Below are 27,918 nucleotides of genomic sequence, written 5' to 3'. Positions count from 1 at the left end.
TTACAACTACCAAATTTACTAGTCGTAAATCTCACGAGATGGTGTGGTGCGATACCCAATCATATATGGTACGGTTATTATTTATATGTAGAACGCATGTATCTTCTACAATTCTTACGTAGATGGAAGCTACATCGTTTTTTGGGTATAATGTTAATTGGATATACCTCATCTTTACTTTAACCGCTTAGCTAGTAAGGTAAAGTTCAGTTTTTGTATCATACATTTGTGTCTCCATCAATACTTAGAGAAGACTCATTGACAATTTTGGAAACCGTAATCTCCTCTACATGAGCTTTGGTGTGTTGTTGAACTACAAGGATTGATGGGATGATGTGGTTGACCGAAGCGGCAAGCACGTCCCCGATAGGACCTAACTCAGGATGTTCTGCCTGACGCTCGGCTAGTTGCGCCACCTCCGCCGACGGTAACCTCCCTCTCCCGACCACTATAAGGTCAAAGTCTTGACTTTGTCCTATTGACAATGTTTCCTCAATTATGTTGTTTGGTTCTTTTTCTTTGTATTCCACCATTTCTTTCCATTTGCTCTTGAAATCCTCCAATGCTCCTTCGTCTAGTTCCTAATTTTGTTTTTTGCAACAAATAAAATAAATTTAACGACTAAAGCCTCGATTTTTGGTTTCGTCACATAACCAAAACTGAGCCGTACTACCAAAAAATAAAAAGTCTGATTAAAACCTCAATTTCTTTGAAAATAATTGATATTTTCGATCCAAACAAAAAACTATATTGAGCCAAAACAGCTAAATCGATTAAAAAAAAAAAAACGATTCTAATCGAGTATTCAGTTTCCATTCTTTGCTTCAATACTTTATAAACCGGAAAAATCTGAACCGAGAACCGGATTTAACAGTACTCCTATATATATAATCCTATTATTAAAATACTATAACCAACAAAAATTAGATATTTCATATTACGTACCTTTTCTTTTTCGGGATCCACGTTGGTGGTCAAGAAGGCATAATTCTTCTCCTTGCATTTAGACGGTGCCGGCCGTAACGTGACGGCGTTACTCCTCAACGTTTCTCTTACCAAAAACCGAATAACCGTAACTTTAACGGCAGGATGCTCCGCCATCCTCCCGCCGAGCTCTAAAGCCTCACGATCATCAGGCCCACCAAAGAAAATCACACAAACCCTTTCAACCACATTCGACCCATCAAGATTCGAACTTCGTGCCTCAATAGACCCAAGCCCACGGTCCACAAGAACCGCCACAGAACACGGGGCGTTCTTCAAAACCCTCTGGTTAACCAATCTCCAACCATGACCAATGTTTTCCGGTACGTTTCCATCTCCTCCGTCTTGGTGGTTGTGGTGGTGACCACGACCATGATCAACGTTCCATCGTTTGTGGAAAGGTAAAATGATCATTGTGACCCTCTTGGTCTCTGCCATGTGGCATATGTCTTCGTGCATCGAGGGTAAAGGAGAGACTGCAGTAATGGGCCGGACCGCGACTCGGCCCAATTGACGATAGGCTTGGAAGCCTCCTATGACGCTGCTGTGGCACTCGCCGTGACGGTAACGGTGGACAAAAGGAAAGCCGTTTTTACGGGCTTTTTGCACCATTATGATTGACGAGGATCGTTCCGTTAGTTCCATGAGGTGCATCACGAACAGTTTTAGCTGCAGTATCTGCCAAAACAAATATGATGTTAATCAAGATTAGATGTAACCATGTAACCATGTGTGTATCTAGACGTAGATATGATACATATACGCATAGAGATATGATTAAAGAAAAGTAACCTTGGTGGTTCGGATGGACTCGATGAGAGAGATGAGAGATGATACATTGGCTGGACCGTGGAGGCAGGCGAGGATGCGAAGCTCTTCCTTGGTTGAGTCTTCACTCGCGGACAAGTCCTTTAGTTTGCGGTGAGTGTCACGTGCTGGCTTGTAAATGGCCATTACACTCGGAGTCGTTATGAACGTTGTGAAGAGTGCCATTAGCACGAGTATCGCAAATGTCTCGTCATTTAGTACCTACAGTAATTATCAAACCCAACCCCACGCACGCACGTATGGTTTTATTAGTAACCACATAACAGTCATTAATGGGTAATCATTATTGTTCCATTATTCTGTTGATGCAAATGTTATTTATTTTCTTTTTCAGATCGAAGAAGATAATATAAAAATGTTTTAGCCATTAAAAAATCATATATATAATATGTGGTGCCAAAAATGGATCTGTACGAGGTGAATGATTACGTAAACATTGGCCCATTCGAAAAGGTAATCGCACTTTTCATGCATATTTAGTCCTTAATTTGACCGGTTTCTCTAATTAACTACCCCTCAAAATGGGAAACGAAACAGCCAATGATATTACTACGCTGTGGTTCCGTGGATTTGTTACCTCAATAATTAAATGTCAGACTAAAACTACTCGAATTCAAAAATAAAATGTTGAAACGTATCTTCCAACAGATATCTTGTAGTTAAAGCCGGTCTTTGATAAAAATGAAAGCTGCTTGTAGAAGTAAATAAGAGCCGTTAACGATTATTACCATGGGACCAAATACATTTTTTATTGAAAATTTGACCTTTGAGAATACTAATAAGGATAAGAAGCTTTTTTTAATGGCGTCCATACTTGTCTTCTTTCTACCAAAGACAGACTCTGATTATAGATTGGTTCTCCCTACATATTTACTAAAATATTTTTTTTGTGTGTGCTATTTTCTTTATTTTTCTTAATGGTATTCACTGATGTATTTATATAGATTTATTTTGTGTAGGCCAATGCCTTAATTGTATTTAAACTTCATCATATAGTGAGGAGATGGAATTGATGCCACGGAAGCACGTCAGATGAAAGAGATGGTGGGAACCACTTGTCCCTGGTGCTCTAGAGTCTAGGCTAGTTATTTTAAAACAATAGCTTTTTTTTTTGCTCAAACATATACCATATATTAACAAAGCGTTTAGCAACATTTTATCTTTCTCCACTAGAGAATTTATCCATTTTGGAACTACTGAATACAACTTAGGAACGCAATTCAAGATTGAAAAAGTTTTCTTCGCTATCCGGTTAGCCACTTCATTTAAACCAATAGTTTGGACCTTTCACTAAACGGTTAATTAATCCAATAACTTGCCAAGAGAAGAAAAGAAAAAAATTTCAATAACTTTTGACGGGACTATTCATTTAAAAAGCGTAACTAGCTTACTATCTTGAACTATCAACCAGCCTAAGTACCTAACAACAAGATAAAATGTTGGATCGGACCGGACCCGTTTTCGACATGGAGTTCGAACCTAAACGATACATTTCTTTTTTTTGGTGCATGCAACTAACTAATATGTCTACACACTTAGAAATAAAGGTAAAACAAACGTGTGTTGTTTTTATATTCTGTCCCCATTTAAAAATCTATCGAACAACTTTAATGATTAAGGATGGCCCAAATGTCCATATAATGTTAGTAGGTTTTAGTTTTTAGTTATTAGGTTTTAGTTTTTAGTTATTAAAATAATTATTATATAACTAAAAGCGAAAACAAGAACCTTAAATCAAACAGAAAATGAAACAGTTATAAAATAAAGAAAATTGAAAAAGGGTTAAAGAAAAGCTAACCTTTTTCTCCTTGCCAATATTGAGTACAATGAGCTCCACCAAACCTTTCGTGTTCATCAAGAAACCAAGTGTCAAAGCCTCTCTCGCCGGAACTTTAACCATCACCGCCACAGCAAATGTTCCGACGATCTTTCCGACGCAAGCCGTAACGACCACAAGACCCAACATCCCCCACGACTCAGCTCCTCTGATCTTTGCCACGTCAGTCTTCAATCCACTCGTCGCGAAATAAAGCGGCAAGAGTAAACCGGAGACAAAATCCTCAATCCGTTCAATTAATCGCTGACCGAACTCTCCATCTTTCGGTATAGTCAAACCGAAAACAAACGCCCCGAAAATCGAGTGAATCCCAATTAGATCCGTCGCGAAACCGGAAACCATAACTCCAGCTAAAGTCAAACAAACGTAAGACTCACGTACGACATCGTTTTCAGGAGATCCGCGTTTCGCGACCCATTTCATTCCGGGTCGGATCACAACCATCATAAAAACCACAAACCCAACACCCGACAACAAAACCCACAGCGACACCAACGGACTCTTTTTCTCGCCGCTCTCACCGCCGTTACCCGCTAACGCAACCGCCAAAGCGAGCAAAATCCACGCGGCTACATCGTTGAAAGCGGCTGCAGCCATCGCGGTTTCTCCGATCTGAGTGGTTAAAAGCTTGAGCTCTGCTAAGATACGCGCGAGAACAGGAAAAGCTGTGATCGAGAGAGCGACTCCCATGAAAACGAGAAATTCGGCGTATCCCGGCTTATCCGCGGCGGTGTAGAGAGTGTTTCGGATCACGAAGGCGACTCCGACGCCGGCGAGAAACGGTAACGTGATTCCGGCGACGGCGATTCCGAAAGCGCGTTTGCCGCTTCGACGGATCGATGATAAATCGAGCTCGAGACCGACGAGGAAGAGGAAGAAGAGGAGTCCTATGCTCGCGACGGATTCGAGTATTGGCATACTCCATTTCGGGAATATACGGTCCATATACGCCGTATTTCTACCTAAAGCAGACGGTCCTAACAAAATCCCTCCCTTTCAAAAAAATATATAAAAAAAAATTAAGAAGACGAATGGCAAAGTTGTAAATAAAGAAATGAAATGATTATGGAATATATGTAAATAGTGTGGGAGTGTAATTACGTACGACGATCTCGGCGATGACTTTGGGTTGACGGAGGGGTTTGAAAAAGACGGCGAGGGAGCGACTGACGGCGATGATTAACGCCGTTTGGACGATAAGTAACGGAAAGGCGAAGTTCAAGGGATTGTCGCCTTGCCATACTCCGTTGGAAGAAGTTTTCACGGCTGTTATGTTAAAGGGCATTTTTGGGATTTTGAAGATTTTCGTTTTTGTTTTTGTTTTGTTGTTTTATTGGTTTTTTTTTTTTTTTATCTCACTCTCTCGAAAGGATATATTTGGAACATGTGATTTTTAGTTCAAGGAAGAAGAAGTCTTGTGACGAAATTTATAGGCAAAAATTGATATTTGAAGATTCAAAAAAGTAATGATGTTGTTGCTTGTATAAGTTGGGTGCGTCTATCTGCATCTCACGTGTGACCTTGAATTATTCAGGTTTACTGTAATGTTATAATTAAACAGTATATATTTACTCTCACAACATATTGTGGCTGATATAATTCAACTTCTTTATTCGGTTTTGAATATATAATTCAACTTCTTCTCATTTTTTTTTGTCATTTTCTAGTCGGCAAGTAAAAATAAATGGTAAGGACTGAGACTAAATGAACTATGTAAACACTAATAGCCTAATTTTAGAATTTATTTACACACAAAAATATGATAGTAAAAACATACTATTATTTTATTTGACAACATGCTATTTGATTAAAAATGCGCAATTGAACATTTGAGTTATCTGTGTTGTCATAAAAAAAAAAAATCTATTTATCTAATTAAACCCTTCATGATACCAACGGAAACAAAAACAAAAACTCATCTCACAAATCACAACGGGGAAATTGCAAACTAAGAGACTGACTTATCAGCGAAGTAGGAATCATGTGAGTCGCACGTGGGACGCGAGACATCGGCGTTGACATATGCTACGTCGGCGTAGATGGGATTTCGCAAGTGCAAGCAGGTGGCACGTATCGTTTATGACTTCTCATATATTCCATGTTTTAAAAAAAAAAAAATAGTTTGGCATTATTATCATTAGACGATAAAGCTGTTGATTTTTCATTAATACATATAATTAAAAAGTTATGGTTTTCAAATGAATATCAAGGTTGAAATAAGCATATTTGTGGCAGACTTTACAAGTCAAATGTAGCGTTTCACGAGTGAAAACTAGTAGTCTGAAATTGTGGCAAAACCAGATTTGAACTTGTAGAAAGGAAAAGAATGAGTTAAAAGTAGTGGACTGCCTGAAAGATGCTAAAACTTGATTAATCACACTTATCTCAACCATCATCTAACTTATTTACGTTTGTCGTGAAGTAGACCGTTTTTTTCTTCCCATTTTGTTTGTTTTTTTTTTTTTTGACGGCATTTCCCACATACAGTACATCACACACAATTTTTGATAATAATACGGTAATGATATTAGTCAAACTTATTAGGTAATTAACCCCGCTCAATTAGTTCTATTCATACAAGTTAATTGATGTTACAATTTAATACTAAAAAAATAACTAAACTCTTGAATGAAGCTTTGGTTTTTGATAGTATATATATACAGGGGCGGAGGCAGTAAGGTGAGAAGGGGGTCAACAGACCCCAATCATTTTATAAAATTCTGTTATATTTTTTAAAAAAAAATTATATTACCCCAATTTGGAATAATTTTTGACCCCTATACAAAACTAATTTCGATACATAAGACCAAAAAAACAAATACATAAAATGAAATAGCCTAAATATTAGAAATTTTGAATTCAGCTACAATTTTATCCATTTGGCTAAAATAAAGTAAAAAAAATAGTTATCTAATATTAGTTATGTTTTTATGAAACACACAAGTGATATATCTTAAAATTTTAGTGTCTTAAATTTTTTTTTAAAAAAAAAAAATTGACTCCGGTAAATAAAAGTTCTAGCTCCGCCACTGATATATATATAATATAAACTTATATTATAAATTTTTGCTTCAATAAATAGACATTGTTTTTGGAGTTATTGAGCCCAAAAATGAAAAAGATCAAGAACTAATACAAAAGATTACAAAAGTCAAGTGAAGGAGTAATATAAGAGAACAGGGGAAGGACTACATTTACTAAAAAGATTAAAGTTGGATATACCAAAACTAACTGGAGATATAAGTTTCTTAAGGGTTATTAGAGAAGAGGAAGAACACTTTAATTAAGTTGTAGCTCTCACAACGAGCAAGACCCGAGAACTTGGCTTTGAGGAGAAGCTGATTAACCTTGGACCTTGAATATATTACATGGACAGACTTCGACACAGACGTATAAAATCTCGCGTTTTTCTTTCCACAAAAAATAGACAATGACTTTAGCTTGCCATTACGGGAAGATGAACGAATCCAAACTTTTGGTTTTCATCCTTTCAACTATCTTTATAAATATCAGTTTTCTAGTGCTCATATAAAAGAAAACATCTTTTTATGTTAACTTTATTATTTCAATATATATATATATACATATATATATAGATTTTCTTTTGTGACTCAAAACTCTAAACTATTTTTATTTTTTTTTTGCAAAAGGGTTTTCTTATATAAAAGAAAAGAAAAGAAAAAGCATAAACTATTTTTTTTTTCTCTCCAAATTATAGCACAAACTAGAAAAACTATACGTGGAAAGACTATCAATATAATATGACTTGTTATCTGCCGTAGTGGCCATGTCTTTTAGAATGGAAAGCAAACACTCTAAAATTAATTTTTTTAAGAGAAAGTTCAAACATATTACTTTTAAAAAGTCCCAATAATCACAAAATAGTGGGAGAATTCACGAGAATACTGATTGGTGATTGCCAAATAAATAAACAATAAAATAAAAATAAAATTGAAATTCACGAGGCGATCGTTTTACCATTTCTTTTTCTATGAAATAGATTTGGACTTCTCATGAAGGCAAGCCAAAAGTGCCAAACAAGTGGTCCTCCAAATTTTGAGGAATAGTTAGATCAAAACATAACAAGTTTGGTCGTCTCATCATCTTTCTACGTCACAGCTCAGAGAACTAGCTATAGCGAAGATTCATGAACCAGCTATACCTTTGGCTCTTTAGATGTTTTGTCTTAAATTTATAAATTCATGTCTCAAAGTCAGATTTTTACGCTGATTGATTATAAGCCCAGGGTCAGATTTCGAACGATTTTTTTTCCCAAACGTATAAAAAGATTCAAAGTTTGGACTTATATTATAAAAGAAAAAGTGGGAAACCTTTATATATAATTTTATCTAAAAATTCGTTCGCATAAAATTTAACTTAACTATTGGTAGACAATTTCTTTGTACAACATATATGAGAAGAGAACAAACGATATTTACAAAAATATTATTTGGTACTCGCGTTTGAGTAAACTTTGTGTTTGTGGTTTTATTTGAATAAATAATAAAATTGGGTTTGCATTAAGTATTTGTGTTTGCATTTTCTTTATTGGTTGGCATGCACTCGCATTACGTTTTATAGAATATTCACGTTTGTGTTTGCATATAGCTCTTGTGATCACGTTCATATTTGCATTTAACTATATTTGCATCTATTGCTTTTTTTCGCGTTCGTGTTTTGTTCTGTCTGTGTGTTTGCTTTTATGTTTATATCTGTATTTATAGGATTTGTAAACCTCCACATGCATTTAGCGTTTAAATTTATCTTTACGTATAGCATTCGTGTTAATTTACGTTTTACATCTAAATTTTGAGTTGGCATTAGTATGTGCATTCGCAAAACATGCATATTAGATTTCTTTACCAAATATATACAATTTTTGGATACGATTATTGTATCAAAACCCTTAATACCGTAAACTTTTTCTGAGTCCAGTTTTCTTTTTCTTTGTAAGGCATTTGCATTTTAACTCAATGCTGCAAGCCTGCAAGTCATATCGACTTTTTGATTTAGTTGAATTAGATAGTACGAATCGATCATGACTCAACACTCCTCACATGGAAATATGGAATCAATGATTATATTTTCTGTAGGGGTTTACTGTTGTTGGTGTCCCCTTCTTATTTTAAACAATTTCTTAAATGAGAATTAAATCCCCCTTCTTATTTTAGAAAGACACACTGACTTTGACATCAACGAGTGACACGTCCAAACACTGTATTGGAAGAATGAAATTGTCTGTGAATCATCCTTTTTCTTATATAATTGAAATTGGAATAAAGATTCCAGCTACAATAATGTCTGAAACAAAAACATTTTGCTCCACTGCTTTTGGTTTTCTTTATTCTCTTCAACGAGAAAATCAGAAATGTCGATTAACGAAAAAAAGTAGATTTTGGTGGCTACAGTATAAGTACAGGGAACAGTCGTAGGTAGAGGGTCCATAACTCATTAGAAAATTTGACTTAAGAAACAAATAATTGAGAGTAACACTCAATAGTGGCATTGATGATTAATTATACTAAGTGCTGTTAGCATAAAGAAGGTGAAATGCTGGAAAAAAAAACATAAACCGGTGAAAGTAGTCAAAGTATGTAGTTCTCCAGTTGCTTTCTCAACCAGATAAACTGATAAGAGTATCAATTAAAAGTTTCATTGATTTAGCCACAGTTTGCATAACCATCATCATGTATTGCCATAATAAAAAATTTCATTTCTAATCTTTAATTTAATAATTTATTTTGGTTGGGCCACAATTTTTAGCCTAACAGAGTTATAATATCTTCTCGTCCCTAAAGGCTTATCGTAACATTTAAATTTTGAGTCTCTAATCATTTGTTCTGTTGGGCTACAAAAGCCCAAAAGGCTGGATTCGAACCATAGTCTTTCAGTCTAATTACTGGATTTAATTAATATCCTTACCACTATGATTAAATTTGATGTGATAAAAAATTCATGATAATCAAATGTGGAACCAAAAAACAAGATACATCTGGAAAAAATATGCATAATTTTTTTCTTTTCAATTCATTCATCTTTAAACAGCGATGATCGCAAATCCTAGAAATCGAAAGATTTTACAAAATCAGAAACTGAAAGCAATCGGAATTAGCCACCGAATCCGTAAAGAGTCCGGCCCTGTCTCTTGAGAGCGTAAACGACGTCCATGGCCGTCACAGTTTTCCGGCGAGCGTGCTCCGTGTAAGTAACGGCGTCGCGGATGACGTTCTCGAGGAAGATCTTGAGAACGCCGCGAGTCTCCTCGTAGATCAAACCACTGATACGCTTCACTCCTCCTCTTCTCGCAAGTCGGCGAATCGCTGGTTTCGTAATCCCTTGGATGTTGTCTCTTAGAACTTTCCGATGCCTCTTGGCTCCTCCCTTTCCCAATCCTTTTCCTCCCTTTCCTCTGCCTGACATTTTTCTCGGGCAATTAATTTTGTTTCTAAACTTCGATTAGAGAAATGATTATTTGATTTGCGATTGCTGTTGATTAGAAACTAGGATGGTGTGATGATTGGTTGAGAGGAAATGAGGTTTACATATATAACGAGACGAGACGAGAATGCATTTGTATGCTTTTTCTGCAACGCAATGTTTTTTTCGTAAAACAATATTGGGAGATTTTGAGTCGTCGGATCGTTCACAATCGACGTCTGTTATTATCGATCCGCGTGATCATCATCTAATATCTGTTGACTCATGAGTGGAGTTTGTGTACCGTTGGATCTGTTGATATCCGTGTCGTATGCCTAGTGCGATTCTGAGCCGTAGATCTTGTGATAGGATTAAGGGGTTAAGGGAAATCACAGTTTAAGTGTTTACGAAAGAGAAGAATGAATTCTTAACATAGAGTTGTTTAAGGCCTTTTAGAAGGTGGTAATTAATTGATTGATTCTCTGCTAAGCTCGCATCTTGACGGAAATTGGTGTTTTCTTGAACATTATAATTTGATCATAGCTAAAATAGTTTGGTCAATTTGATAACAGATACTGATTTTCAGAATTTCAATAAACTCAAGAGGTAATTGAAAATAAATGATAAAATGCGGATATTAGGTTGAATGCATAATAATATCATGGTCATGGATAAAGCACTCTTTAAATCACAGACAATGAAAACATAATAAGAGTAGCTTCTCTATCTGAGATCCCAAACTTAAAGATGATGCTCACTTCTTCTTCTCAGTTACACCACCACCACCAGACCTACGTGTACACAAGCAAAATCACAAAATCAGTATTTTACAACGAAATCATTGTTTTTGAATCAAGAAGTACAAGGCCAACAATAAGCTTATTTTTTTAAAATGCTTAGCTGGGATGAGTGTTGGGAATGAAAATTTTCAATTAGACTCTATCTAATAAGAATCTAGGCTATACAATAGATTAGGCTCTAATTCTTCAGCAAGAGACATCAAGAAGAAAGAGCAAAAGCACAATAATGACATTTCGGTAGATATAAAGCTTAGGTAGTCAAGAACTTGAGGGGTTGTATATAAAGAAAATCTGAAAATGAGAGCAACAAAAGAAATGAATGGGATTTAGGGATTAACCTGATCTTGCGGAGAACACTAGACATCTCCTCTCTCTTCCTCTTGGCTCTCTTGTGGGTACCCAACTTTCGCTTAGCTACCTTTAGAGCACGCTTGTCTTTGCCAACCTTGAGAAGCTCCTGGATTCTCTTCTCATAAGGAGCAAACCCAGAAACCTCCCTTATCAATGTTCTAATGAACAATGTCCTCTTACTCGTTTTCTGACCACATATATCACAAAGATTACCACAATCAGATCCACATCAAATAAAGCAAGAGGAATACCAAAAAATCAGTTAAATAAGCTCTAATCACAAGGACAATACTTGCATCGACATTGCTAGATCAAATGGTTTTTGCAGAAGCAAGCTCGACATTTAAAGACAGTCTAGTGAGCTTAGGACATTCACAAGATAACGATCACGACAACGCAACATAATTCAGGTCTACAACATCAAATCTCCATACTTTATGAGCCCTTCAGATCATGAAACCAGGTTCAGAATCAGAAACTAGGTTCCAGGCACAATCTGAACAAAACAATCACAATCTAGCAACTACTACTAAAACTAATCAAAACAATATAAGCTCAATAAACAACAAGGCAAAAGAGAAACATACTCCTTTGCGAGAACGAGGACGAGGAGCCAATTCGCGTCTGGTGACAACATGACCCTTGTTCAACCCAACGAACAAACCGGTCTTAACTTGCGGAGTTGTCATCTTCTGCAAATCAACAACAGACAAATAAACAGAGATTTGTGTTAATTACAAAATCAATGAAGGAAAACCCATTTCCGCAACCATCACAAGATTTCGGGATAAATAGAAATCAGGAGGTAAAGAGAATTGAATCACAAGTAATACCTCGTCTTCAGATCGAGCTCCTCCGGGGTTCAGACGAAAGAAAGACGGTGAATGAAAACAGCGATGTATATATACAGAGACTTAAAAAAGAAACCCTAAACCCGCAAACGATTTGGGCCCCTGTTGGGTCTTAAGCTTTGCTAAGAGATTATTTTTATTTAACCAAAGCTTAGAATTGACCGAGGGAGAAAAATAAAAAACAGAGGGCAAAGACGTCTTTTCAAATAGGAATTGAACCGGAAAGTGAGGTGAGCCGAATTCGAAGTTTGACCCGTTTTTATATTTTACTTTGCCATTCGTTTTTTTTTTTTTTTTTTGTGTTCTCTCATTTCACCTTTCCTGATCGATTGTGTTTCTCCGTTTCTCCGAGATTCCTCCTGCCTCGTGAAAGGCTTTCATCTACTTTTTCTCCCGTTTCCGGTAAAATTTTAGAACGTAATTGTTGTTTAATAGATCCGGATTTCGGTATATCTCTGCCTCGTTTTGATTGTCAATTGTCATTTGATTTTCTCTCCTTTTGAATTTGTTTTCTCGATCTGGGGTTTCGTCAGTATGTTTGTGGCTTTATCGGCTGAATCTAAATATCCCATTTTCTTGATAATCAATCTCGATTGGTTTTTTAAAGATCGGTATTTTCTTAAATGCAAGCAATTTTGCTAGCCTAAGTGTAATTTTTTGTTTTCCACTGTGGTTCTCGGGTTGGTGTTGTTTATAATATTATAAAATCGAATTGATAACGTGATTCTGGATCTGGAATATTTGACACATTCCTTTTAGTATTTGATTATGTCTCACTAGGATATTATATTTCTTGACTCGTTGAAAATGAATTGTCTTCTGTTTCTTTATTATAATGTTGTTGCTTACTGGTTTTAGCAAATATGAAAGAGAACATTGATTGCTTTCCGTTTTAATTATTCTTGTTTATGCCACATTGGTGGTCTTATGATTCCTTCTTTTGCAGAAAGTAGAAAATGGCTGATGGTGAGGACATTCAACCCCTTGTCTGCGACAATGGAACTGGAATGGTTAAGGTAATCCTCAAATTGTGATCTTTTTCTTTCTTGCTTTAATCTTTAATCTTTTGCTTGTTAAGTTTCTGCTTTACATTCTCCAACATATATCTCCAACTTCGAGTATTTCAAAAAATGAATCTTTTGTGGATCACTCTGTTTCCTATACCTTAATTCGGGTCAGACAAAAAATCAGATTCTTTTATACTCATTAGATGGATGAGAGCATCGTTTAACCATATATATTCCAGTTTTGCTGATCCTTTGATCCTATGAACAATGTAGCTCTAATCCATCTCTAAGGTAGTTATATGTTCTGTGTTGGACTTAGGCTGGTTTTGCTGGGGATGATGCACCGAGGGCTGTGTTTCCAAGTATTGTTGGCCGTCCTCGTCACACCGGAGTGATGGTGGGAATGGGACAGAAAGATGCGTACGTTGGCGATGAAGCTCAATCCAAGCGTGGTATTCTAACCCTCAAATACCCAATTGAGCACGGTATTGTCAACAACTGGGATGACATGGAGAAAATCTGGCATCATACTTTCTACAATGAGCTCCGTGTTGCTCCCGAGGAGCATCCGATTCTACTCACTGAAGCACCTCTCAACCCAAAGGCTAACCGTGAGAAGATGACTCAAATCATGTTTGAAACCTTCAATGCTCCGGCCATGTATGTAGCCATTCAAGCTGTCCTGTCACTTTACGCTAGTGGCCGTACTACTGGTGAGTCCAAAATCAGCAGAGAGGCTTATACATTTTTATTCAAAGACCATGTCTTAAAAATGATTGATTTATGTTGTAGGTATTGTGCTGGACTCTGGGGATGGTGTGAGCCACACGGTCCCTATCTATGAGGGATATGCACTTCCCCATGCAATCCTACGTCTCGATCTTGCAGGTCGTGACCTCACAGATGCTCTGATGAAGATACTCACTGAGCGTGGTTACTCTTTCACCACAACAGCTGAGCGTGAAATTGTCAGAGACATAAAGGAGAAGCTGTGCTACATTGCTCTGGATTATGAGCAGGAGCTTGAGACGGCTAAAACCAGCTCTGCTGTGGAAAAGAACTATGAGTTACCCGATGGGCAAGTGATCACCATTGGATCTGAGCGGTTCCGTTGCCCAGAGGTTCTTTACCAGCCATCTATGATCGGTATGGAGAATGCCGGTATCCATGAAACCACCTACAACTCCATAATGAAATGTGATGTGGACATCAGGAAGGACTTGTATGGTAATATTGTGCTTAGTGGTGGAACAACTATGTTCCCTGGAATTGCTGACAGAATGAGCAAAGAGATCACTGCTTTGGCACCGAGCAGCATGAAAATCAAAGTCGTTGCACCGCCTGAGAGGAAATACTCGGTCTGGATTGGAGGATCTATCTTGGCCTCTCTCAGTACCTTCCAGCAGGTAGCTAATCCAATCAATTTCCATTCCCTAAACCGAATAGTTCTAGTCCATTGATCCATCTTTCCTTTTTGTAGATGTGGATCGCAAAGGCGGAATATGATGAGTCAGGCCCTTCAATTGTTCACCGGAAATGCTTTTGAGTTTGAAGTTAAGTCTGCTTCCGGAGAAGCCCTGGGGGTTTTCCAATCTATCCTTACTGGGTTTTATCTTCGTTCTCTGCTGCTCTTTGTTTTTGTTCTTCAATATTTTCATATTCTGTTCTGAGACATTTTGAAGAACTTACAGTATCTGTTTGTAGTATGGTTAAAAATGCTGTCCTGTTCCTTCTTTTATCTTTCTTTCTTTCCTTCTTTTTGTTGGATAACACATCCGTGTGAGTGAATAAGAACATCTAATTTTCCGAATTTTTAGGGTATTCGATAGTACTAAGTGTAGAAGAAGACAAATTTGAATAGTGGTCATATATCATCTGCTTACTCAGTACATCGACCAAGACTATCTATATTCTATAGCTTGATGTATATACACTATAGCTTGATGTTACTCATGAATATTTGCATAAAGAATAAACTTTTTCACAAAAGAAAATTTTATAACTCGCATCATATTCAAATATCTCATATTGTCACATAATCAAACAAAAACTTGACCTAAAGTACCTCGTCTCCTACGTAATTTACATAGTATCACATCCTTTTTTTGGGGTCAAATCATAGTATCACATCTCTATATTACATATTCCATTTGATGGCGTATGTGATCGTGATTTGAAGATCAGACCAATCTTTCCACGTGTCATAGCTACAGCAAAACCTCAAGCCCATGTCTGAAAAAGCTTCGAAACGAGATTCTCGGACCAGAACATTTACAATGGAAGAGCTGGGCGTTGCCGGACAACATTCAACAAGCCCCTGGTAGTTGCCTGTTACCGGGAAAAAAAGTCAGTCTGAAGCTCTAATTTTTCGAACCAGAAAGAAAAACTCAAAAAAAACAATCTTCTGTTTAGATCACTACCTCATAAAAGGAATTGAAATTTAGGCGTAAAAGAAAACGTCTCAAGAACGGAGCTCGCTGACTCCCAGCGAGCTTGCTGCTTCTCAGTATCGTGTACAAGGAATTTGACTTCTTGTTGAATTCCTTAAAAACCGCAACAACAAAACAATAATTAGAAGAAAAAAACTATTGAAAAAGAGCATTGGTTGTTATAGTTTTATTGGAATACGAAAAGATACTGCACCTCGGCGATGTTTTCAAGTTCCGAAGTGTTTGGATTGCTTTCATGATTCTCAATATTCCAGCAGAACTGGAGACAGAGTTTCATGATGCTGTCGAGTATCCTCGAGACTGCACCAATGTCCAGGAAAGATTGAGAGATAAGAGCAGAGAGATACCTGCATGTGTAGTAGGTAAGTAGTAGAGTTAGCAAAGAAACCGAACCAAACTTTATTTAAACCCTAAGGGTAACAATAGCTTACTCTTGATGGAAGCCAACGAGCTCGGTGAAGTCTTGAGAATCGTGGATGTGAGCTTGCAACACCTTCCATTGAGATTCTATCACGTCAACCTTAAGACAAATAGAGAATTAAACCTTAGACGTTTTTTTCCAAACTGGCTTAAGACCACCAACTTTGAAACCTTTATGAGACATTGTAAGTTTCCTTACCTGAATGTAAAACTGAAGATTCCGTATCAGAAACGCCATGTGCTCTCTAACTCGCCACATGGGTCGTATTCCTTGTCGTCTTTGCTGAGATATTGATCCATTGGTACCATCTTTTCGATGTTGAGCAAAGTCCATGTGATCTTGATGCATTACAGAAGCCCATGATTTTTCCAATTCCATCTGGGTTCTCTTTAGCCTTATCAAGTACTGGAACACCTTGAGATACCTGAAACACAAGTCTATAGCTCTCAGAAAAAGCATCAAGCATTTTTAGTTCAAGCAAAGAGCCAACTAAATCGATGCAAGAACTTTGAAGTGAGAAAAATTAGAAGAAAAAAAAGGATACAAGCAATGGCCAAGGATTCTTACTTAGAAAGTACTTCTTGAGTGAAAAACAGTTGCATGGGCCAATCAACAGAATACTCAAGAGCAATAGCGTCCCAGCCATCCACAGAGGTTTCTGATGTAAGACTCACCTTCCCGGTAAGGGATACTTTAGATCTCGCCAGGTCGGCTTGAGAAGATCTGACTGTGACTCCAAATGAAGGCATCCTGGTGAGAGTAGCAGTTAAAACAGCCAAATTATGGAACAGTTGGGAGAAGTAATTATTTATGCGTTTTTTCACACTAGCTCAAGGCTGGATCCATCTAATCTAAGAGCTTGATGTGTTACTGACCGTAGGGATACCCTAGAAAAATACTTGTCTTCTTCACCAATGGTTTTTGTTGCAGCCTGTGTGTTTCCAAAAGAGAGAGCGTTATAAAAACAACTTGACATGAGCAGAACTTTTTATCATGAAAACACTTTTATGTTGTAACCACATACCAACTGAAATGGTACCATAAGATCAGCTTCTCCAGTTGACTGGCGCGGCGGCAAACGCATCAACTGGCGACTCTCCTCCAGAAAGCACTGAAATCGGAAAGTTTCGGAGATATGAGTTCACATGTCTACAGGTATTTTGCTGAGGATAATGCAAGAAACGAGGACATGAACAAACGGTAGGGCTATAAAATGACCCTTATTTTCCATTGAAGAATGCCAACAGATATTTTATGCTGTTTACCTGAAAGAAGTCTCCTTTCTCTAAGAGAAAATAATCTTTTAGAGCTTTAAGATGACCATTGAGATCAGCACGTACAACGACAAGCTGTAAAAGGGAATGTAATGTCACAAAAAAAATTATTATCCAAAAGATTAAAGAATCAAAAGTTGTCAAGTGAATGAACCTGCCAAAGATGACTGGCTGCTATTGCTCGAACAGAATCAACAGTGCACTCAAATGATCTCTTGTGAAACTCAGATGATTCCTGCAAGTAGATGTATAAATTTAAGCATAAAATTTGAGCCCTAACGTGATCCTAGGAGAAAGGAAAATACTAGTTCTATGCATTAACAGAAAGAAAGATCACGTTTTCCATGACTGAACCGAAATCAAACAAGATCGATACACTTTTTACCAATAACATTTGTGCCATAATACAGTCTTCCCACCAGTACCTTTAAATCTTTGAGCATAGCTTCGATCTTGTCTGCCTCAGATTGTGGAAGCAACTCTTCTCCTGTAAGATCTGCGTCCAACTCAGTTTCCCTCTCAGGGAAATCACTATGCATAAATCCTCGAATCCTCTGGGAGCCACGCATTGTTTGCTGAAAACTCTTGTCCTTCTGGAACTGGAAAGCAGGACTAGGATTTCGCAAAACCCTTATGGCTTTCCCCGCAAAAAGAATTGATTCACCAAGACGCATAGGAATATAATCAGGTAACATATCCTGCAATATAATCACAGAAACATCAGTATAGTAATGGTACCTAAATCAAAATAGAAAGTGGCATGAGGAATACCAACGAAATGTGAAACCCAGAGTGCCAATCAGTTAAAGATGTCTCATGAACTGAGGTACGAGCCAACTTTTCAGATAGCTCTTCCTGAGATGAGCGATTATCTAAGACCCCATCTTCCTGCCTGCAAGAAAATCAGGAATTAGTTGTACATTTATGGAAAACAGAAACCAAGATGTGCAACTACAGGTGATGGAAAACCATAATATATCGACTCAAGCACAAAGAAGCTACCTATTAGGTATAATAGGAGGAGACCTCATGACGACAACTAATGCGACATTAAATTTCAAACAAAAAATGACAAGATACAGGACCTGATGTCCATGCGTAAAACTACAGTTACCTCTTAATGAAAAACTCTCCATGAGGATCCTGGAGAATCCCATAGACCATCCAAGCCGCCAGTTGATTATACATGACCTGATGTCCATGCCAAAGAAGCCTACACGTGGATATGGGAGTATCGTATCAAAGAAAGTTTGAGAAGATGATTTCAGTTTACTGTAGGAAGAAAGCCAGTGAATACCTTTGGAGACAAGCCCTCAGTTCAGGCACACCACAATGACACCTTTTGTTCAATACATTCAGAAGCTGACCTCCACGAATATCATCACGCTCAATCTCGAGAATAACCTCGTAGAGAGGTGGGAAAAGAACGAAAAACTAGACAGAAAAAACAAAGTCAGAGATAAGATGGCATTGGATATCCAATAAACGCATACTCATATCGCATCCTAAAGCTCAATTATCAACTGATGAATGTGTTTGGTAATCGTACCTTATTGAGCCCTTGCGTAACCGTAGCCAGAATAGGCGGAGTCTCCGCCAATAGCTTCTGCTCAATGTGAAGAACTGCAGACCTGTAGACCGAAAGAATCTCCCCAATTCCATTAGCAATGGCTCGACGGTACACGCTAGGCTTCTTCTCGCCACTCTGCTTGGACAATTCATCGGCTCGTTGCAACGGATGCACGCTGTTTACGGACCTTATCCAACTCAGATTACGGGATTTCTTCGTAAACCGGTCGAGCTCACGATAGTAGAACCCTAGCTTGATCAACCTCTCGATCAGGTCCCTGTAATCAAAATCAGCTCAATTGCAGATCATGAAGCACAGAGAGTGAGAGAGAGAGAGAGAGCACCAGCAGAGAGTACCTTTCGCTGGGTTCGATAAAGGAGATGTCGGGAGCGAGTTTGAAGGTACATTCATCAGAGAGAGGGGAATCGAGGCCTAGGGTTTTCCGTTGCTCCCGCTCGTCGACAATAAGATCTCCGGTGAAACCTAAGAGAGCTAAAAGGAGCTCGTGCAACATAGCGACTAGGAAGAGATTCACGAAATTATCTCGGGAGGGAAATGGAAGATCAAAATGCCGGTCACAGTCGCCGGACTGATTGATTTGCCGGAGTGGTTCAGTGAGAAATCGATAGCCACTTTACTCTCACAGTCCAGACCCTTCAGCTGATTCAGAAGGTCTGCTCGCCAAACAATTCTATTTTTACATTCCAATCCGGTTTAACTGATTCGAATCAAACCGAAGTCAGCCGGAAAAATCGGGATTCGGGAACCAACCGAAGAAGAAAAACTAAACTGATTTGGTTTATTTACGAAAATTAAAATTGAAATTATTTTTTTTTTCGGCAAAAGTGAATTTTATTTATTTCAAAATGAGTTTACATAATCAGAATACAAAGAAACTGATAACCATCTTGGTGGATACAACTTTGAAGAAAAGAAAATGGAATTTGGAGGACCCTTTTTGGCAAGCAGGTGAGCTGGAATATTGTTTGATCTTTTTGTATGTTGAAGTTTACATTCCACAAATTTTGATGTCCAATAAGAGATATCGCTGCATATATTTTCGATAGTGAACTCAGCAGATTTCTGAATTATGTACACTGAAGATGAAATAAACCGTTTATTCATACCAAATCGAAATTGTAACCAAATGGCATTCAGTTTTCATTTGGTTTTGTATATTTTATAAACCGAACAAAATTGGAATCAAAACCGGATTTGACACAAATCAATGAGTGCAAAGTGTGAGAAGCTAATGTATCTTTCTATACAAGTACCCAACTACTTATTTGTCTATCTCAAAGGCATAAACATCGTCTTGTGGCTCCAATTATCTTCTTTGTAAAATTTTGTTATCAATGTCATTCTTGGGAAACCCCAAAGACTTAGCCTCCAGAACCTTGATTCAGTCTTTGGAGTCACTCTCAAACCTTACTTCTTCAACACGAAGCTCTTCCAAATTTTTAATTTTCGAATCGACATATATACAATGATACAACCGTCACTTCTTAATATATTTTCTTGTTGACCCTTGGACATACCGAACCATTTCACTGCTTAATATATTAGACCAGTTCACGCACAAAACAAGTATTCTTTAAGTTTTAGACTTTTAGTAGTTCACCCTTATCAAATATTCAAATATTAACTTAATTTTAAAAATTTGCACGTACGCTTAAACTCTTGCAAATTTAAGCAACGTAAGTTCATTGTCCAGGTTGTTTTTTTTTTCGATGTCGCTTTTTAATTTGACGTCCGATCGAGCGAAGGACTACCACTTCTCTTACAATATTCACCATCAAAGATATCCCATTCTATATCTATAATATATATATATATATTACTTTTTAACAGATCCTGCCAATATTTAGTTTGATTTTTCACATAATCTATAGTAGTTGACATTACAAAGTCAAAGTATATTAGTTTAGTTAAAAACAAAATTATCTTAGTTGCAAATTCCCATTTATAAACTAAGCAAAGCCATATCTTCCAACATATATCTTCTATGTACAGCATAAATTAGTCTCTATAGAAATTCTCTCATCACACATATTGTCTTCCCATAGAAACTATGATGGGATTAATGCCTCGATCGCTTTTCAGTCTCAAAAGTTTCTCTAACATAATTGTAGCGTAAGTCAATCCATTTTGTATAGCCTAGAATATTAGTTTTTTTTTTCCTTAATTCTTTTGAATATATGGCGTTTTAAATGGAATGAATAATGACAGTTCCTTGTTCTATATTATTGTAGGAGAAGATACATTTTGATCCAAAAATCCTCTCAAATGTCATATGCAATGGGAAGCAGCCAAGAGAAGCCATCATCGACACCAGACTGTGAAACCAGATACTACCGACCTGAAACCATGGCAGATCCATACGTTGTGACAACCTCTAAAAGTGATGTTAAAACGAGGAGAGGAGAAGAGTTATGGTGGATGCCTGATCCGGAAACAGGATTCTATCGGCCTGATACTTTTCCAAGAGAGCTCGACGCGGTTGAGCTACGGTCAATGCATTTGAACGGGAATAAAAAAGCCTTGTGAGCCAAAATGATCTCTACATGTGCGGTTTCCTATTAATTCTAGTTCATTAATTTGAACCGTGAACTAAGTAGTATTGGCACATTATCTTTTGCCTCGGTGCCTCTTCTCATATATATTAGCAACATGATTATGTTCAAGATTGCTTCTAATGATTGTTTTCTATGTGGTGAATCTTTCAATAAACAAGTTGTCACGTCTTGTTTAGATACTATTCATTATATACATATGCACAAGCCAGGAAAATCCCTACAGTTTTAAAACGTAGTATCTATTTAATATATAAGCACTCTCAAGCATGAATGCCGTCTTAGCTCAGTGGTAGAGCGCGTGACTTTTAATCCCGTGGCCGAGGGTTCGATCCCCTCAGACGGCGACCCATTATTTTAAGGGGTTTTTTTTAAAAAATTGGTCAAAATAAATTGTAGACTATGTTTTATATGTCTCGTACTTAAAACATATAAAACACATATGGGTGTAAAGATCAGGGCACAACATAACGTTTGATACAAAGAAAAATGAAAATCCCGTGGCCGAGGGTTCGATCCCCACGGACGGTGACCCCTTATTTTAAAGGGTTTTTTTTTTAAATTGGTCAAAAGTAAATTGTAGACTATGTTTTATATGTCTCGTACTTAAAACATATAAAACACATATGGGTGTAAAGATCAGGGCACAACATAACGTTTGATACAAAGAGAAATGAAAATCCCGTGGCCGAGGGTTCGATCCCCTCAGACGGCGATTCCTTATTTTAAGGGGTTTTTTTTTTAAATTGGTCAAAAGTAAATTGTAGACTATGTTTTATATGTCTCGTACTTAAAACATATAAAACATATATAGGTGTAAAGATCAGGGCACAACATAACGTTTGATACAAAGAGAAATGAAAATCTAGTTGGTCATACACTAGGTTTTTCTCTATGTATAAAAACAAATACGTGTTATGATCTAATATTCAGGTAAATCAGAGATCTAATATTCAGGTAAATTTTAGTAAAACATTGTATTACTATTCAACAGGGCTCCTATAAATATACATATAATAAGCAAGGATGAATTTTAGATGGTGAAAAGAGACAATGGAGTGTGTTTGTTTTGTTGTTGTTTTGCTGGTTTTGTACACACACAGAGGGCATAGCTATTAATTCGGGGATCCGAGGGATTGGGCAAAATATTTGATCTTGATTCCTCGTTCCTCAAACAAATTACTCTCAATTGGATACCTAATTGATTCGTCTGCATAAAAAATAAGAATAACACATGTCCATTAGAGACATTTCACGTATGAAAAGTGGTTTTATAATGATTTTGATGTGCAAGAGGCTGGTTCTCGGTGGATTTTTATTTCCAATATGTATATAGGTATTAAGGTATCCATGATTAGTAGAGTGACTTTCTACAGGACGGTTAAGCTGACAGATTTATTCCATAATCTTTTGATATATCTAGCTAAAATATCACAATGACGTAGGGATCTGAAATTGTATTCAAGCAATCCATTTTAAATGATTTACGAAGTAATCATTGTAAATTACGACAAGAGCATCGAAGCCGACTTAGCTCAGTGGTAGAGCGCGTGACTTTTAATCCCGTGGCCGTGGGTTCGATCCCCACAGTCGGCGAATATTGCTTTTTACTTTTTTTATGTGTTCAAAAGTATATATTATACAGAGCAAATATGACTTCATAGATCAGGCCAGGGCACAAAAAAAAAAAAACATAAGATTCACAGAGGTTTGTCTTGCACAGGATAAATAAAAATAAATTCGTATCATGAATTTTCTTCTAAACTAGGATCAAGCACGACTATGGGAAAATTTACCAGAGATCTGAAAACTCAAATATTGTTCAATAAATGGCTCCTATAAATAAATATACACATCATAATAAGCAAGAAAGAATTAAAGACGGAGAAGATACAATGGAGTTTGTGTGTGTGCTAAAACCAGTAAATCAACGGCAAAGCTGCACACATAAGCTATTAATCCGTGAATCCGAGGGATTTGCCAAAATGTATGATCCTGATTTCCCGTTCCTCAAACAAGTTATGCTCAATTGGTTTCCTAATTGAGTAGTCTGCAGGGGAAAAAAAAAACACAGAGAAATGTTGATTAGATACCTTGAAAGTGAGATTCGATCTGAGGCTGAGAAACCGGAGAATGAATATGGCTATAAGAATTTTACTGTGCAGGAGGCTGGTTCTCGGTTACAGCTCCACCTAGAAGTTGGAACACATGATAGATAATGACACCATGAGCAATGCTTGTTTCCATCGACATTGTTGAACAGAGAGATCAAACCAGCAATGAACCTGACAAGGAAAGAAACCGGTTTAGTGTTATATATTTTCTCATGTTGTTGAAAAATACAACATCATTTACGCAATCCCAAGGCTAAAATGAGTATATAAAGTTCTTACTATAGGATACAAAAACATTCTGATTTATATTGTAAAAATGATGTAACACTTACCAAGCTAGCAAGAGGAGAAGAGAGACGGTCCATAATATGGCCTGATACGTCTTGTACTTGTGCGGTTTAGCTCCAGGAGCGTATCTCTGGTTGATCCATCCGAAATGGGGACGGATTAAGAGCACAAACCCAAGAAGAAAACCGGTACCAAACCCTCCAATATGAGCAAAGTTATCTACTCCAGGGAGCACACCAAGTCCCAAGTTTACCGCCACAATTAATACAAGAGTTATGATCGTCACAACCTAAACAAAGCATAGGCAACCAATATAAATCCTAAAGTTCCAACTTTTAATATTATATAAGAAAAAGGTAATAAATAATAGGTACCTTGTTAGAATAGATTGTCCAATTGATAAAGATCTCAGAGAGCATTCCACCAAGTAAACCAAACACAGCACCAGATGCTCCAACAGAGATGTTTGAGCGGAGGAAAAGAGCTGACAATATACTTCCTCCAAAGCCAGATATCAAATAAAGCAATCCAATCCGTACTGAGAACAACAACAACAAAAAAAGGAAACAAACATAGGTTATACACAGATTTCATTAAAGAGTGTCTTCACAAAAACAACTAACCGATCTAAGGAGGTAGAGAGTACTTACTAAACCCGAATTCACGTTCCATACGTATACCGATGAATAAAAGAGTCAACATGTTCACCAGTAAGTGAACAACTCCTCCATGTAACCAATTGCAAGAAAGTAGACGCCATCCTTCATCTCGCTTAACCACTTTTCTTACATCTAATCCACCCATTGTTTGTAACCTGTTTGCAAGTAAACGTAACCAAAATCAATCTCAATATCAGGAGGACTAAAAGGAGGAGGAGAAAAACACATTGTCTCTATACTATACTCTACCCTTATTATACTCCAAATTCTTCTACAATTCAACATAAATATTTGACATCTTCCACATCGCTGACCCACACTAAAAGCAATCAGCTACTTCTTCCAAGCTATAGTAGAGCATTAAATTTCCTGGTTAACTTCTAAAGAAATTTCTGATTTTTTCTTCAAAATCCTAAGAAATTTTGAAGTTTTCTACTTAAATTCCTACGAAATTTTGGATTGACACGGTCAAAATCAGTGATTTATTTGGAGGATACAGAGAGCAAAAAGGAAACCACAGAAGTAGGAGCTTACGTGAGAGAGGAAGGACCCAGAAGAGGATTCTCTCTTGTGCTCTGAAAAGAGAACCGACCCAAGAAACCGGCAAAACAGTCTCCAGATTTCTTCGGACAATTGTTGACATACATGGTAATCACGAACACGACAACGTTAGCGACCACGAAACACGGTATGAGCCAAGAGTACCAGCTCCGAAACTCCTTAACTCCTCTTCCTCGTTCTTCGTAAGAACCTCGACTCTGATTCTGCGATCGTTGCTGCTGCCCGGATAGAGAAGACGATTCTACATCCATTGGCTCGATGTTGTTCTCTCTCTGTTGGGTTTTTCCCCAAATCGGAGCTGTCTCTGAATCTTTCTCTCCCATGGAAGCAATTACAAAAGTTCGAGCTTTGAACGAAATTTGAGATTTTTGAGTTTGAGATTTTTGTAGAGAGAAATTAGGTTTTTTCGTTTTTGCTGCTTTTTATGGGGTTTTTAATCGGGTTTGGACTTTGGGAGCTAAAGCAAGTTATCGACACAAAAAGGAAAATATCTTTGCAGTTTGTGTCTGAAAAGAAGAAAAGGAAAGAGTTAGTCAACGGTCTTCACCAAATATACATCACACGGTTCCTAATCCTACCAGTAATAAACTAAGGTTTGTTCGTGTATGTTTCCGGTTTTGGTGACTTAAAAAAAAAAAAAAAAAGAGAGAGGAAGAACTCGGATTTATCATAAATCATTTATGTAACGGAAAATTGAATTTAGATCTTGAGGTTAGATTCTGTACAGTACTCGGTGCGTCTGGTAGACATATATATAGGACCACTACGACTAATTTGCATTCAAATATTTAGATATTTTAAGGGAAAAACTCAGATCTTATTATTTCAACAAGTAGTATATATATACATTACATAACTAATGTATCAGAAATCCTAATAGACCATGAGACATTAACCTGATGGTTAATGGGCCGGTTACTAGAAGTCCATTTGTTTATAACACTCCCCCTTGGACAAGGTAACCGTGCCTGTCACAAAACCGGGATCTCTATAATGCGCTGGGGAACGTTGCCTCATTAAAACCTTACCAGGAAAACCCAGTGGGAAAAACCATGGTGAAGGAAAAAGAGTACAACACGCATTACTCCCCCTGGTTTAGACATCACTGTAGATCTCTAAGTCTACGCATTCCTATCTGATGAATGAGCTTCCGGAGTGTAGAAGTCGGTAATGATTTAGTGAATAGATCGGCTAAATTTTCGCTTGATAGGACTTGCTGAACCTTGACCTGACCATCCTTCTGTAGCTCATGAGTGAAGAAGAATTTGGGCAGAATATGCTTCGTCCGGTCACCTTTGATGTAGCCGTCCTTGAGTTGAGCGATACAAGCTGCATTGTCTTCATACATCACCGTAGGCTCCTTATCTTCGTCCATACCACAATCTGATCGGATATGCTGAGTCATGGACCGCAACCAAACACACTCTCTACTAGCTTCGTGAATGGCCAAGATTTCCGCATGGTTGGATGAGGTAGCGGCAATAGTCTGCTTCATGGATCTCCAAGATATGGCTGTTCCTCCATGCGTGAAAACATAACTGGTTTGAGACCGGGCACAGTGCGGATCTGACAAATATCCTGCATCAGCAAAACCAACTAGACCATCCTTGTTATGGTTAGAATAAAATAATCCCAAGTCCTTAGTACCTTGAAGGTATCTAAGGATGTGCTTAATACCGTTCCAGTGCCTTTGAGTTGGACACGAACTAAAGCGAGCTAAGAGGCTCACGGCAAAGCAGATGTCTAGTCTAGTGTGACTAGCCAAGTACATTAATGCTCCTATGGCACTGAGGTATGGCATTTCAAGACCGAGGATTTCTTCATCGTCCTTCTTTGGACCGAATGGATCACTATCCAATCCAAGGCTCCTCACAACCATTGGGCTGGTCAATGGGTGATCCTGGTCCATATTGAATCTCTTGAGTACATTTTCAGTGTATGCCAATTGATGCACAAGGATTCCGTCATTGACGTACTCAAGTTGTAATCCCAAACAGAATTTAGTTTTGCCTAGGTCTTTCATTTCAAACTCTGCTTTTAAGCATTCAACTGTTTGGGCGATTTCACCAGATGTTCCGAGGATGTTCAAGTCATCCACGTATACTGCTATGATTACAAATCCTTTGTTTTGATATTTTCTGATGAAGATGCATGGACTGATCGGATCGTTTTCGTAGCCTTCTCTGACGAGATATTCGCTTAACCGGTTATACCACATACGTCCGCTTTGTTTCAGTCCACATAAGGATTTGTTCAGCCTAATGCAGTGTTTATCACGAGATGCATGCTTATCTTTGAGCTCAATACCATCTGGTAATCTCATATAGATTTCACTGTCCAGTGGTCCATAAAGATATGCGGTTACAATATCCATTAACCGCAAATCTAAGTTTTCTCTTATGGCCAGACTTATGAGGAATCGAAATGTAGTTGCATCCACCACTGGAGAATAAGTCTCCTCATAATCGATTCCGGGTCTCTGTGAGAATCCTTGTGCTACAAGGCGTGCCTTGTATCTAACGACTTCGCCGAGTTTGTTTCTTTTACGCACAAAGACCCATTTGTTTCCCACTGGTTTAACATCGAATGGTGTCCTTAAGATCGGACCAAACACATTCCATTTCTTTAAACTATTCAACTCCACGTTTATGGCTTCTTTCCATTTCAGCCAATCTGATCTACGAGTGCACTCAATTATAGACGTGGGTTCTAGATCCTCTTGCGTGTGCGCAATCTCAAGTGCTACCTTGTATGCAAAAGTTTCATTGATGTCGACATCTTTTCTGTTCCATAGAGAACCGAATATGATATAATTGATTGAGATCTCATTATTATCAATCCCTTCAGAACCTTGAGTTTTGGCGTCCCAAACCTCTTGAGATGGTTCGATAGGGTAAGTATCAGCTGAGGCTGTATCCGTGTTCTCTTGAATC

The 27,918-nt window shown here is 37.6% G+C and overlaps 7 protein-coding genes and 2 non-coding genes across 9 annotated transcripts; 4 read left to right on the top strand and 5 right to left on the bottom strand.

The window, feature by feature from the left end:
- Window positions 1-101: 101 nt before the first annotated feature.
- On the bottom strand, window positions 102-5,074 carry LOC18021235 (cation/H(+) antiporter 20). The gene is made up of 5 exons (XM_006403598.2): window positions 4,755-5,074; window positions 3,611-4,642; window positions 1,777-2,013; window positions 946-1,662; window positions 102-581 (listed from the first exon to the last, which is right to left on the bottom strand). Exons 1-5 carry the CDS (start codon window positions 4,932-4,934, stop codon window positions 219-221), a joined length of 2,529 nt encoding a protein of 842 aa, XP_006403661.1. The 5' UTR covers window positions 4,935-5,074; the 3' UTR covers window positions 102-218.
- A 4,574-nt stretch (window positions 5,075-9,648) lies between these two features.
- Window positions 9,649-10,186, bottom strand: LOC18021234 (histone H4). Its single transcript, XM_006403597.2, has one exon. The coding sequence runs from the start codon at window positions 10,067-10,069 to the stop codon at window positions 9,758-9,760; it is 312 nt and encodes a 103-aa protein (XP_006403660.1). The 5' UTR covers window positions 10,070-10,186; the 3' UTR covers window positions 9,649-9,757.
- A 474-nt stretch (window positions 10,187-10,660) lies between these two features.
- On the bottom strand, window positions 10,661-12,153 carry LOC18021233 (60S ribosomal protein L36-2). The gene is made up of 4 exons (XM_006403595.2): window positions 12,051-12,153; window positions 11,805-11,909; window positions 11,205-11,404; window positions 10,661-10,857 (listed from the first exon to the last, which is right to left on the bottom strand). Exons 2-4 carry the CDS (start codon window positions 11,904-11,906, stop codon window positions 10,821-10,823), a joined length of 339 nt encoding a protein of 112 aa, XP_006403658.1. The 5' UTR covers window positions 11,907-11,909; window positions 12,051-12,153; the 3' UTR covers window positions 10,661-10,820.
- Window positions 12,154-12,350: 197 nt separating this feature from the next.
- Window positions 12,351-14,885, top strand: LOC18021232 (actin-1). Its single transcript, XM_006403594.2, has 5 exons — window positions 12,351-12,470; window positions 13,015-13,084; window positions 13,395-13,788; window positions 13,868-14,481; window positions 14,556-14,885. The coding sequence occupies exons 2-5, from the start codon at window positions 13,025-13,027 to the stop codon at window positions 14,619-14,621; spliced, it is 1,134 nt and encodes a 377-aa protein (XP_006403657.1). The 5' UTR covers window positions 12,351-12,470; window positions 13,015-13,024; the 3' UTR covers window positions 14,622-14,885.
- A 177-nt stretch (window positions 14,886-15,062) lies between these two features.
- On the bottom strand, window positions 15,063-19,443 carry LOC18021231 (gamma-tubulin complex component 4). Its single transcript, XM_006403593.2, has 16 exons — window positions 19,147-19,443; window positions 18,770-19,067; window positions 18,518-18,654; window positions 18,335-18,433; window positions 17,992-18,112; window positions 17,646-17,918; window positions 17,375-17,455; window positions 17,212-17,295; window positions 16,971-17,057; window positions 16,822-16,877; window positions 16,514-16,696; window positions 16,145-16,370; window positions 15,957-16,045; window positions 15,719-15,872; window positions 15,496-15,618; window positions 15,063-15,403 (listed from the first exon to the last, which is right to left on the bottom strand). The coding sequence occupies exons 1-16, from the start codon at window positions 19,302-19,304 to the stop codon at window positions 15,347-15,349; spliced, it is 2,226 nt and encodes a 741-aa protein (XP_006403656.1). The 5' UTR covers window positions 19,305-19,443; the 3' UTR covers window positions 15,063-15,346.
- A 1,329-nt stretch (window positions 19,444-20,772) lies between these two features.
- Window positions 20,773-21,426, top strand: LOC18021230 (late embryogenesis abundant protein 37). The gene is made up of 2 exons (XM_006403592.2): window positions 20,773-20,923; window positions 21,043-21,426. Exons 1-2 carry the CDS (start codon window positions 20,862-20,864, stop codon window positions 21,335-21,337), a joined length of 357 nt encoding a protein of 118 aa, XP_006403655.1. The 5' UTR covers window positions 20,773-20,861; the 3' UTR covers window positions 21,338-21,426.
- A 212-nt stretch (window positions 21,427-21,638) lies between these two features.
- On the top strand, window positions 21,639-21,710 carry TRNAK-UUU. The gene has a single exon. It is a non-coding gene; the product is annotated as a tRNA-Lys (tRNA).
- A 1,177-nt stretch (window positions 21,711-22,887) lies between these two features.
- Window positions 22,888-22,959, top strand: TRNAK-UUU. The gene has a single exon. It is a non-coding gene; the product is annotated as a tRNA-Lys (tRNA).
- Window positions 22,960-23,088: 129 nt separating this feature from the next.
- On the bottom strand, window positions 23,089-25,464 carry LOC18021229 (RHOMBOID-like protein 4). Its single transcript, XM_006403591.2, has 6 exons — window positions 24,959-25,464; window positions 24,416-24,579; window positions 24,140-24,303; window positions 23,810-24,054; window positions 23,522-23,648; window positions 23,089-23,413 (listed from the first exon to the last, which is right to left on the bottom strand). The coding sequence occupies exons 1-6, from the start codon at window positions 25,306-25,308 to the stop codon at window positions 23,291-23,293; spliced, it is 1,173 nt and encodes a 390-aa protein (XP_006403654.1). The 5' UTR covers window positions 25,309-25,464; the 3' UTR covers window positions 23,089-23,290.
- Window positions 25,465-27,918: the final 2,454 nt, after the last annotated feature.

Source organism: Eutrema salsugineum, unplaced genomic scaffold (assembly GCF_000478725.1).
Source record: "Eutrema salsugineum unplaced genomic scaffold, Eutsalg1_0 scaffold_16, whole genome shotgun sequence".
Classification (NCBI taxonomy): Eukaryota; Viridiplantae; Streptophyta; class Magnoliopsida; order Brassicales; family Brassicaceae; genus Eutrema; species Eutrema salsugineum.
Note: the sequence above shows the minus strand (reverse complement) of the source record. Positions and strands in the feature narration are given on the sequence as shown.